We start from the raw sequence: 12,675 nt of genomic DNA on the forward strand, positions 1-12,675 counted from the left end.
TGAGTCAAAACTCTTCGCAGAATTAATGGAACTTCTAGGAATTAGAAAAACTCAGACTACTGCCTTACATCCTCAGTCTGATGGACAAGTCAAGCGACAACATCAGACTATAATCAATTATCTAGCGAAATATATTTCTGAAAATCAAAAAGATTGGGATCGATGGATTCCCATGTTCCTTCTTGCTTACAGATCTTCAAAACATGAAACCACAGGGATGACTCCTGCGGAGTTATATTTTGGTCGAGATTTAATACTTCCTGTGGATTTGTTACGGGAAAACCCTCCTAGACCGGAGGAAGAAGAATCGTCTTCGTTAGGAAATTTCGCTAGAACTTTAAAAGAAAAATGAGATAAAATACATTCTGAAGTTAGAGAGAAGATGATTATTAAATCTTCTCGGGTGAAAAATTGGTACGATAAGGGAATTAGAAAGATTCTTTTTCAGGAGGGAGAGAGAGTTTGGTTTTATAACCCCCGAAGAGTCAAAGGTAAAGCTCCTAAGTTACAGAGTAATTGGGAAGGACCTTTCTCTATAGTGAAAAAGTTCAACGATGTGGTGTATTGTATCCAAAAAACGCCCAGACATAGGAAGAAAGTGGTTCACGCGGATAGATTAGCTTCATTTGTAGAAAGGAATATTGTTAATTGTTAGTTAGGTTGGAGCCCATAAAGATTATTAGGAAAAGGGGGCGTATGGTGTGTATGCGTGTATGAGCGTATTTCTATTATTGAATTTGTACTGCGTAAGGAATATTTTTCTTTTGCAGTTGAAGTCTTCGAGAGGTTTGTCTGAGTCTTCGGTTAGAGAAGGATCTCCTGAGAAAGTTCCTGTGGCCGAAGCTCAAGAACAGCTGACACCTTTCAGAAGGAGACTTCCCATTTGTTTCGTTTCGGTCATTTGATTCTTCGATTGAGAAGACTGTCTCGCCCACGGTTTTTGATCTGTGATTTTCCCGTGGGACGTAGGGCAAATACCGAGGCAGGGACTTGGGGAGTCCACAAGGAACGATGGGTCCCCCCTTGTCTGAAGATTCAACGTTTCTTCTTCGATGTTTCCCCGGAAAACAGTTCAGCGGGAGCAGCAGAACAACAGCGAGGACGGTAGGGATTTTCTTTTACCTCGGCGGGTGTAAGGAAAAGTCTGGCCAACTTTTCTAAGAAGACACCATTCGAGTACGCAGAAAGAGAGGGCGAAGCCCGGTTACCTGTTGCAGCAGCTCAGGGAGAGCAGGATTCGTCCGGACAAAGAAGACGCAAGGATTGGGACCAGGCGTTTCGCTCGACCACCCATAGCAGCAGCTTGGGAAGAGCAGGAGAATCGTCGGTGCCCTGGAATTAGCGTCAGTGTCCTGGATCTTCAGCAGTCTCCGTGTTGGATTGTCGGGACGACAATCTTGAAGAAGGGGGGCAGTGTTGCGCCCCTCGGATCTGCTCCTCATTCTCAGATCTACATTTCAAGATCATCCCCTATACGTTTCCGGGAGATCGTCGTCAAGAGGGTTGTTGATAAACAACCCCCGGGTACTTTTGTTTTTCATCGCCATGTCAGTCTTGGTCTAGCTGTCTTACCGTTTTGACGTTACGAGACCTCTGACTAATTTCTCAATATTAATTGTACTTCTTCTATTTATATCTCAAAGGGGGTCACTCCATTAAACACCAATCTGTTCACAACCCTGTCTTGATTTATTTCGCGCGCGAGTGAGAGTGCTTGTGTGAGTGAGATATCTCGGGAGGATTGCAAGAGGCGTTCGGGAGACGCAACAATATATTTCATAAGTATCACTATGAGTATAAGTATAACTGTTCAATAATCTTGAATAATGCGAATCGTATCTAGAAATCGATATATATATTCTGCTCTATCTGTATATAATCTCTCTCTGAATTTAATGAATTTAATTCTGAATGTTCTGAAATGAGTTTATCGATCTGAAATTGGATTCTTAATAATAATCAATTTGACTATTATGATAACTATAGTGATATATTGACCATAATGATGATCATCCCTTGCGAGCGGCGTATATATACCTCTGGGCTACCCCAGATTACGGAGACAGGCGGTTACAATATTTCCACGTGTCTCCGAATGATAGGGTCTCGCGAGAGAGTTTGAATATAATAACAGTTGTATTATATTTGCACAGCAACATTTGTATATCTATTTTTTAGTCGTGATGTTATTATCGCTGTTTTTATAATGTATGTTCTTTTAATATTTGTATTTGTCAAACAATAGGTGTTTTTATATTGAGTAAATAAAGAATACGTTGATTTCAAATGTTCCTGTGTTTTGGTGTTGTTATTTTAAGTGCCCTTATTTTCATATAGTTGCGAAAATATATTCTTTGGAAAATATCTAAACTCCTAAACGACCTCTTCCTTGTTCGTTCTCACTCCCACTCACCCGCTATCACTCGCTCTCTCATTCTCTCTCTTTCTGACTTCACACGCATTCTCGCTCCTCCTTTCCCACGGCCGTGACCCACAAATCACGGGCTATCTCCCTGAGGTAACTAGGCCAATCAAGGAGCAACACATCAATCATCGTGCGCACATGTCTCAAAGGATCTCGCTATCATCGTCTCAGTACTTCGTTTCCGGTTACCTCGAGCAGTTCTCTCTCGGCTAAACGTGAATATAAGTAAGCGAACGGACAAAACAGTGATATCAGAAAACTCTATAACGGACCAGTGCTATCTCTCGGACTCTCTATCTCCACGGAACTATTCTAGAATCTCTCATAGTGACCACGAACAACGACAAGTGAATCTCAATCAACCCATACAAGTGCTGCGTGATCCGCGATGCGGCCATTACCGGTCCCGTTTAACGGCACGTGTATCAAGAACAATCGGACTGCTCACCTTCAAAACTGTGATTAATTGCCAAAGACATTTATTATTTTGAGATACATTGGCAGCAGGCCAGTATTATTTTTGTCTCCATTTAATTATATTGTTGAGTGAAACATCGCCTTTTTTGTTTGAGTGGTTTCTGCCCATATTTCCGCCTCACTCCAACCAACCAGAATTCTCACCGGACTTTTATTTCAACATTTTTTGGTCCTTCGAGCCGGATCGGATTGTGAGTGCAGTGCGGATTCGGGCACTCTCTCAGTGAGTGACGGCGAACAATTATTGCCAGTGTGCCACGTGTTACCGGCGAATCCTTCGGAATCTTCCCGACTCATAGTGCGCTCTCTCTCTCTCTCTCTCTCTCTCTCTCTCTCTCTCTCTCTCTCTCTCTCTTTCTCTCTCTCTGCCTTCGGTCTCGCTTCGCGGTTCGGGCACGTTCGTCGGTGCTCGGACTACTTCGTGCCCGAGAGATTCGATAGTCTCGATAACAGCTGTCGTCGCGCGGTACTCTTCTCTCTCGCTCGCGCTACGCGACGACTCGCAGTGACACTCAACCTCGCCGACGCCATCGGAGAGTGATACGACACACTCGCGCTTAGTACTCTCAATCAAAATTGTATAGTCTCATCTCGGTGCTTCTCTCGGAACGGAATCTTCTCAACCTTGTGACCACTCAACGAATCAACCCGAGCTTTCATTATGTCAAATCTGGAGGCCAAAATCTCGCTACAAATGAACCGATTTAATTACATTCGGTCTGTCGCTCTCGAATGCAAGGAAGCTGCCTTTGCCACCTTGCAATTACAAGTCCTCAAGGTCAAGCTCGACCTTATCGACAGCAACTGGCAAAAATTCGAGGCGTCTCACGAACGACTATCGGACTCGAAGGTCGATACTCTCCTCGACCATGATTACTTCAAAAGGGGCATTTTTGATCAATGTCTGCAACTCTATGCGGAAGCAAAGGCGGAGCTCCTCATCCACATTGAAGAAAAGGACCAGGGCAATCCACTCGCCGGTTCTCAACTCGCAAACCTCACCATCGGCAGCCAAGCATCAACTCGCTGTCACCTTCCGGAAATCTCTCTTCCCAACTTCTCAGGCGACTTCTCAGCATGGAGGCCATTCCATGATCTGTTCACCTCATTAGTCGGACGGAATACGGACCTATCTAATGTCGAAAAAATGCATTATCTCCGGACCACTCTCACTGGTGAAGCGGCACAGCTCATCTCTAACTTACCTCTTTCGAACGACTCATTTGCTTCAGCCTGGGATCTTCTAGTCTCAAGGTATGAGAACAAACGCCTGCTCATCTCTGCTCAACTGGATCGGCTTTTTCGCATCAATACAGTGACACAACGCTCGGCAAAGGATCTCAACTCGCTTCTCAATACAACAACGGAGGCCCTCAATGCGTTGAGTTCCCTTGGAGCGCCTACTCAACACTGGGATCACCTGCTAGTTCATCTCATTGTGCAACGGCTCGACTCAGCGACACGTGAAGCATGGGAGGTAAAGTTAGGTTCCTCCACGGACTCACCCTCATACAAGGACCTCAGGGTGTTCCTCACCGGGCGAGCTAGAGCATTAGAGAGGATCGAGATTGGAGCACCGGGACCACCATCGCCTCACCCCGAACGACGGAATCCTCAGGCTGCGCACTCTGTTCGGAGCCTCACTACATCGTCACGTGTCCGCGATTTAGAAACCTGTCCGCTTTTCTCAGAAGGAACGTCGTCATCGAAAAGAGGCTGTGCTTCAATTGCTTAGGGAGACACAACGCGACCTCATGTCAGAATGAGAAGCGGTGCCGGGAATGCGGAAACAAACATCACACGATGATACATCAGGAAGGTCTGCGGCACACCTCAACCCCACTTCATGGTGCCACCTCATCATCTAACACGGCGGCTACTCAGACCTCAGGCTCTACCTCACCTAGCAAAAGCAACGTTTCATTCACTTCGGAGTGACTCATTCCAGCGGACGTAGCACGCGCACATTCTCATCACACCACCCGACCGGTTATCCTGCTCGCCACTTTTGTCAGGCTCTCATCTTAACACCCTGCGGAGATTCTCATAAGGTACGGATGCTCATCGATCCAGGATCTGAACTCACCTTCATTTCTAGGCGGCTGTCCACTCGGCTCAGACTCGCCAGACAGCACGCCTCCATCCCCATAACCGGCATCGGCGGATCTCACACTGAGCGAACTCAAGGTTCGGTCTCACTGACCTTGCGGTCAACTCACACTCACCACACCATCAGCATCTCGGCGTACGTACTCTCGGAATTGGTTACGCCTCTTCCGTCATTTTCGGCCCCAGATCATCGGTGGTCTCATCTTCAAGGACTTCAGCTAGCGGATCCGGAGTTTCTCAATTCAAGTCCTGTAGAGATGATTATTGGAGCGGACTCGTATGGTCTTCTCATCGAATCGGAAGTCAGCAAAGGAAGTAGAAACGAACCCATCGCCCAACGCACGGTATTCGGATGGATCATCCTTGGCCCAATCTCAACCTCAACCTCATCCAGCGCCACTGCTCAACCAGTATCCGTAGATCATGACCTTCACGAACTACTCACAAAATTTTGGGTTCAAGAGGAGATTCCAGATTCTCCTAACCCACAACTCAGTCCGGAAGACGCAACCTGTGAAGCTCATTTCAAAGCTACGCATCGACGAGATAGTTCGGGACGGTACATCGTGCGAATACCTCTCGCATCCTCGGCGGACCAACTAGGAGCTTCCAAATCAACGGCGCAACACTGTTTGCAACGCACACTGAGGCGCTTCTCGACTGACCAAGTGTACTCCAATCTCTACCGGTCATTCCTCTCTGAATACGAAGGTCTTCAACATATGGTCAGGGTCCCTCCCTCGGCACCGGAACCTCTCAAAGTTTACTATCTTCCTCATCACGGGGTCCTTCGAGAAGACAACATCACTACCAAACTGAGAGTAGTTTTCAATGGGTCCAGCCTCACCAGTTCGGGTCACTCACTCAATGACTTCTTGCATACGGGGGCCAACCTTCAACCGGATATTTCGGATGTACTTCTCTGGATTAGGCGTCATCGATACATTTTCATCACGGACATTACCAAAATGTTTCAGCAAATCAAGGTGCACCCGGATGATTGGGACCTACAACGCATTCTATGGGTAGACGAGCAACTCAACGCCTACTCATATCAGCTCACAACAATCACTTACGGCACACGGTCGGCTCCCTTCTTAGCAATGCGAGTACTATTACAACTGGTGGAAGATGAAGGAGAAAACTATCCTATGGCGGTCGCACCTCTCACAAAAGGGCGGTACGTGGATGATATCTGTGGCGGCGCCGACAACATATCGGAATTAATATCAACGGCAGCTCAGGTAATCGAGCTCTGCAAGGCGGGCAGCTTCCCCTTAGCTAAGTAGCAAAGCAATCATCAGGAACTACTCACGGCACTCTCAGTGGATGGCACCTCAACCGAAGCTCATCAATATGACAACCCTCAGAGCAAAATTCTAGGACTCACGTGGCAATCTTGGTCGGACCAATTCTCCTTTTCAGTCAAGGCCTCTTCCAAGGCGGATGTCACTAAGCGGACAATTCTCTCGGAAATATCTCAATTATTTGATCTACTCGGCTTTCTATCACCGGTGACTATCAGGGGAAAGATGCTACTTCAAGAACTATGGCTAGAAAAAATCGGCTGGGATGATGCTCTCTCTCCACAACTCAAACATCGATGGGCTCAATATCGCGAAGAGTTACCGGATTTGTCGCAACTCAATATTCCACGGTGGATATACCTCACCCCAGTTTCAACGGTTGAGCTCCACGGCTTCTCAGATGCCTCACAATTGGCAATGGCGGCAGCGGTTTACCACCGATTCAGAGGGCCCACACATCACCATTGTATGCGCTAAAACCAAGGTAGCGCCTCTCAAACGACTAACCATTCCTCGGTTAGAACTCACAGCGGCGGTAATACTCTCTCGTCTCATCAACTACGTGCAGAGGACTCTAGAAATTCCTCAGGCCCCCATCTTCTTATGGACGGACTCTTCGGTATCATTCACATGGATCAACAGTCATCCATCTCGTTGGAAGGATTTTGTTCGCAATCGGGTGGCAGTAATTCAAGAACAAGTCCCACAGGGTCAATGGCGGTTTGTCTCTGGGAAGGAAAATCCTGCTGACTGTGCCTCTCGTGGCCTTTCTCCGGGTCAACTCTCTCGACATCATCTATGGTGGAACGGACCCTCATGGTTAGCACAGTCTTCTCAACATTGGCCCAGCTCACAGTTACAACCAGACTCTATGGCGGATCTCGAGAAACGGCCAGGTCTCCTACTCTCATCAACGGTGAAGCAACCGTCTCTCTGGGAGCTTCTCCATCGCTACTCATCGCTCAATCGGTTGCTTCGAATCACAGCCCTTTGCCAACGGGCCTGCGCGGTTCTAAGGAAAATACCACAATCATCTCTGGCCACACCACTCATCCCCGGAGACCTGGAATCAGCTCGGTTGTATTGGATACGGAAGGTTCAAGCGGCATACTTTACATCGGAGCTCGTCGTCATCTCAAACGGAGCACACTTATCAAGGTCTCATTCTCTCACTAAGCTCACTGCGTTCATAGATTACTCTGGCATCCTCAGAGTCGGTGGACGGCTCAATCACTCCCATCTAGACGCGGACTGGAAGCATCCGGTCATATTACCTCGAGACGCTTATCTATCATGGCTCATCATCTCGGACGCTCACTGGCGAACACTCCATGGCGGAACTCAGGCAACCTTGACACATCTCCGACGTTCTTACTGGATCATTGGTGGCAGAGCACCAGTAAGATCGCACATTCTCCGCTGCGTTCGGTGTGCTCGACAACGAGGAATCAGAGCGCAACAACTCATGGGACAACTGCCTTCCTCTCGCCTCTCACCCTCTCGCCCGTTTCTCACCACAGGCGTGGATTACGCCGGTCCTCTCACTCTCAAGACATGGCGTGGACGAAGGGCTAAGTGTCATAAAGGCTGGCTCGCAATCTTTGTTTGCTTCGCAACTTCGGCGGTACATCTTGAGGCAGTTACAGACTACTCCGCGGAAGGATTCATAGCAGCGTATCGGCAATTAACAGGACGGCGGGGCATCTGCCAAATTCTACTCAGTGATTGTGGTACCAACTTCATCGGGGCAGATATCAATCTACGGCGACTATTCACTTCAGGGTCAAAGGAATTCAATACACTCTGTCATCTACTGACCAAGGACGGAACTACTTGGCGGTTCAACCCCCCCGCATCTCCACATTTTGGCGGCAAATGGGAAGCGGCAGTAAAATCCGTAAAGCATCATCTTCGGACAATCAACGAGACCATATTGACCTATGAAGAACTTACAACTCTTCTAGTTCAGATCGAGGCGGTTCTCAATTCTAGACCTCTGTGTCCTCTCTCCGACGACCCTGAAGATTTGGCGGCTCTCACACCGGGGCATTTTCTGATCGGAGAAGTGCTAGCTACACTCCCGGAACCTTCTCTCTCAACGGTGCCCACCTCACGACTTTCTCGTTGGCAACTCATCCAGCAACGGCTTCAATACTTCTGGTCACGGTGGTCCTCTGAATGCCTGCGACACCTTTCAATCTCCAAGTGGCATCACCCCTCCAATCAAATTCAGATCGGGTCATTAGTGCTCATCACCGACGAACGGTTTCCACCATCAAAATGGCCTCTCGCACGGGTAACAACTCTACATCAAGGAACGGATGGACTCTGTCGGGTAGTCACACTCAAGACGGCAACAACAGAACTCAAGCGACCTATCACGAAGTTAGCACTGTTACCAGTACCATCGGATCACTCAACGACTTCTCCAGAGCTCTCATCACCACATAGCTCACCATAACCCTCACCTCAAGGACATTCGGCAACTCTGCTGCCGAAGGCGGGCAGTATGTTTGGAAAATATCTAAACTCCTAAACGACTTCTTCCTTGTTCGTTCTCACTCCCACTCACCCGCTATCACTCGCTCTCTCATTCTCTCTCTTTCTGACTTCACACGCATTCTCGCTCCCCCTTTCCCACGGCCGTGACCCACAAATCACGGGCTATCTCCCTGAGGTAACTAGGCCAATCAAGGAGCAACACATCAATCATCGTGCGCACATGTCGTCTCTCAAAGGATCTCGCTATCATCGTCTCAGTACTTCGTTTCCGGTTACCTCGAGCAGTTCTCTCTCGGCTAAACGTGAACATAAGTAAGCGAACGGACAAAACAGTGATATCAGAAAACTCTATAACGGACCAGTGCTATCTCTCGGACTCTCTATCTCCACGGAACTATTCTAGAATCTCTCATAGTGACCACGAACAACGACAAGTGAATCTCAATCAACCCATACAAGTGCTGCGTGATCCGCGGTGCGGCCATTACCGGTCCCGTTTAACGGCACGTGTATCAAGAACAATCGGACTGCTCACCTTCAAAACTGTGATTAATTGCCAAAGACATTTATTATTTTGAGGTACATTGGCAGCAGGCCAGTATTATTTTTGCCATTTAATTATATTGTTGAGTGAAACATCGCCTTTTTTGTTTGAGTGGTTTCTGCCCATATTTCCGCCTCACTCCAACCAACCAGAATTCTCACCGGACTTTTATTTCAACAGATATACAGGGTGTCCGGTAATAGTCGCATCAACCGTCGTGTGCAAGTAGAGCTAGTTAAACCGAGTAGAAAAGTCCTCTACCATTTTGCGATATTCTCAATAATAAGAGAGATATTAATTAATAAAGATCGGCCAATTCGCGTGACGACGGCGAGAAGAGACAGCCCAGTTTTATATCGTTACTAAGCATGCGGCGAAAAGAAACAGTATAATGTTACATGGTTGCTAAGCGCGCGATGAAGCGGGGAGGAGCGCTTTACAAAAGACAGTAACTCCATACGAGTAGCGCTAACTCTGGACCCCCGAGTGGGCTATCTCTTCTCGCCGCACGCTTATCATCGCGCGAATTGGCTGATTTTCTTTAATTTATTTCTCTCTTATTATTGAGAATATCGCAAAATGGTAGAGGACTTTTCTACTCGGTTTAACTAGCTCTACCTGCACACGACGGTTGATGCGACTATTACCGGACACCCTGTATATATGTATATATGTAATTATTATTATAGAATTTAATAGGGAATATATGTGTATATATATGTATATACATATATACGTATATGTGCCTTTTTATATGAGTATGTATGTACGCGAGTGTATTCGGTAAAATATAATATAGAATTAATAATCACATATGTGTATATATAATTATACAGCCCTTTTGACGCTTATAATACTTATATCTGTATTTAATAATAATATTACTATTGCAAGACTGTTTGTTAAAATAATATATGCTTATTACATATTTTCATTATATATATATTTATACTTTAGTGTTTAATTAATTTAATACCTATCAAGTTTTATTTTAAGGTTTCAATCTTGCAATTGACTTAATGCTAGTGTTAGTATTAAAGATAATATAATACTTAGAATTATCTTAATTTAACATAATATAATTGCTTCTCTTAATATATATATATATATATATATATATATATATATATATATATTTAAGTATTGTTAAAAAAAGGAAACGTGGAACGTAAATGTTCCTTGAGCGGTTTTGGATTTCCCGCGCGAGAGAGAGAGTTTCGAGATCTCAGGAGAGAATCGTACAGCTGTGCATTATTGCGGCGGCGCTGATATACGTGCAGTGACAGGGCGCCACTGACTGTCTCTTTAAATCTGTTTACGTGCAGCGTTGTGTTTACGTTTGATAATTGTCTATGATAATTAATTCCGTGTGCTGCAGGTGCGCGTTGGGTGAAGGAAAATATTATATCCAAGTGATAAGACAATCGTGCGCGTTGCCAGTGGTTCGGGAAGAAGAAAAGAAAATTTTACGTGACGAGCGGCGGTGGACGTCAAGTGGAGTCGACGGTCGTAACAATAGTCAATGTTCGGATCATATGCGAACGCGGATCTTGAATTGCGTAAATTAATGCAAGTTCGTATTCTGGAGTTAGCGGCACGTTCACGCTGCGACCTTTCGACACTCGACTCATGTTTTCTTTTTCTAGACATACGTAACTTGACTGTTGTAAACGTATTTCTCTTTTATCAGAATCTTCCATAGCTTGTCGAGAAGAACATGCTAATATATTTTGAGAGAGCCGAGGTTCTCATGCTTCTTCTGTTTCATTAAGCCTATTTAAATGCATACGCCTGGCATCAGAAGTTTTTTTTAGACAGCTGTGATTTTCTTTTAGGCATTTCGAATTACAAATATTTACACAGAAAACAAAGAATCTCTATTCCTATAAATGTTATTTGAATGCTTGAAAAGAGTTACTACATTTTCGCTTGATAAGAGCTACTACACGTACTGCCTACTCGCGCGAATGCCGACGCGATGTTCTATCACTGATGCCAGTATCACTAATGCCAGGGATGCTTCGATATAATCAACATAAAATAATTTTCAAAACTTAAGCCTGTGGAAGTGAGATAAAAATAAAGACTCATTAAGCATAAAACATTGTAAGAGTATACGCACAATTTCTTTTCTCACGTTACCATCCCAAAAGAAAGAACTCTTTGATCGCCTTATATGCCTCCTGTAACCATTTCTTGACTACGGAAAGACAGTTCGCCGCGAAGCCATCTATCGGTGTAATGGCGGTACTAACTGAGAAAATGTAAAGCTCTCGCGAGAAACACTTTAATCCTCGAAAAATGCTTGCCGTGCGTTCAAACAGATCTATAGTAAGCTTTTTTAATTGTTTTTACAAAATATATTATTAACATTAAACATCACTAAAATACAAAATAAATCTTTATTATATATCCAGGGTTATATTTTGGATATTAATCTGGAAATTAATTTGCATGTTAATCATAGATTTAAACCTATACAATCGTCATTTTAATTATTTTAAATTTGATTAAAATCATTCTAACAATTTAATTAAAAATTAATTTAATTGTATTAAATAACTTAATTATAACTTTTGATTCTTTAAATCAATTATAATAGAATAACACCTATTTTTGTACATAAAGAATTTGTTTAATTTAATAATTAATAATATTGAATTGTAAACCCAAAAATATTTTCTTTCAAAGTATTCTTTAATTCTTTAATTTTTTAATTCCTTATAAAATATCAATAACATGAATACCAATCTATTTAGTTTCATCTTCATCATCAGTAGTCATATGGAGCTTATTATTATGGAGCTATTAAACGTTAAATTAGAATATGCAGCTTAAAGAACAAATTTTTGTACGACTTTGCAAACGTTCTTTTTTACTGCTCGGCTAACACGACGGCACATAGCCTATGTTACTCGGGAAGATCTAAGCTATCCACCACTAAAAGAATTTTTTAAATCGGTTCAATAGTTTCTGAAATAACCCCGAACAATGGAACAAACTTTACTTCTTTATATATTAGTATTTTATTATATTATTTTTGTATATAACAATTAAAACATCAATTTCTCTTACCTTTTGTAGTATTATTACAGTCGATAAATTAAACAATTATTACTGATGTTAAAAGAATCGTTAAGATTTTCGATTTCACTATCTGATGAAGATTCGTTATTCAAATTTTGTGCACCTCCTTGAACCGCTTCTAAATATTGAGAAATTTTTTAAATATCTTGACTTGCCTGTGGCTGCCTATAGTGCTGTTTATGTATCTTGTCTGCATGGCCCATAAATGTAGCCAACTTCAACAT

At 44.0% G+C, this 12,675-nt stretch overlaps 3 protein-coding genes across 3 annotated transcripts; all 3 read left to right on the forward strand.

Annotated features, from left to right (window-relative positions):
* The first annotated feature begins 3,563 nt into the window (after positions 1–3,563).
* Positions 3,564–4,637, forward strand: LOC145939896 (uncharacterized). The gene has a single exon (XM_083044528.1). The coding sequence runs from the start codon at positions 3,564–3,566 to the stop codon at positions 4,635–4,637; it is 1,074 nt and encodes a 357-aa protein (XP_082900654.1).
* A 322-nt stretch (positions 4,638–4,959) lies between these two features.
* LOC145939897 (uncharacterized) lies at positions 4,960–6,300 on the forward strand. The gene has a single exon (XM_083044529.1). The coding sequence runs from the start codon at positions 4,960–4,962 to the stop codon at positions 6,298–6,300; it is 1,341 nt and encodes a 446-aa protein (XP_082900655.1).
* An 889-nt stretch (positions 6,301–7,189) lies between these two features.
* On the forward strand, positions 7,190–8,779 carry LOC145939898 (uncharacterized). Its single transcript, XM_083044530.1, has one exon. The coding sequence runs from the start codon at positions 7,190–7,192 to the stop codon at positions 8,777–8,779; it is 1,590 nt and encodes a 529-aa protein (XP_082900656.1).
* The last annotated feature ends 3,896 nt before the right edge of the window (positions 8,780–12,675 follow it).

Source organism: Prenolepis imparis, unplaced genomic scaffold (genome assembly GCF_030444845.1).
Source record: "Prenolepis imparis isolate NDT839.2.m4 unplaced genomic scaffold, iyPreImpa1.0 SCAF_8, whole genome shotgun sequence".
Lineage (NCBI taxonomy): Eukaryota > Metazoa > Arthropoda > Insecta > Hymenoptera > Formicidae > Prenolepis > Prenolepis imparis.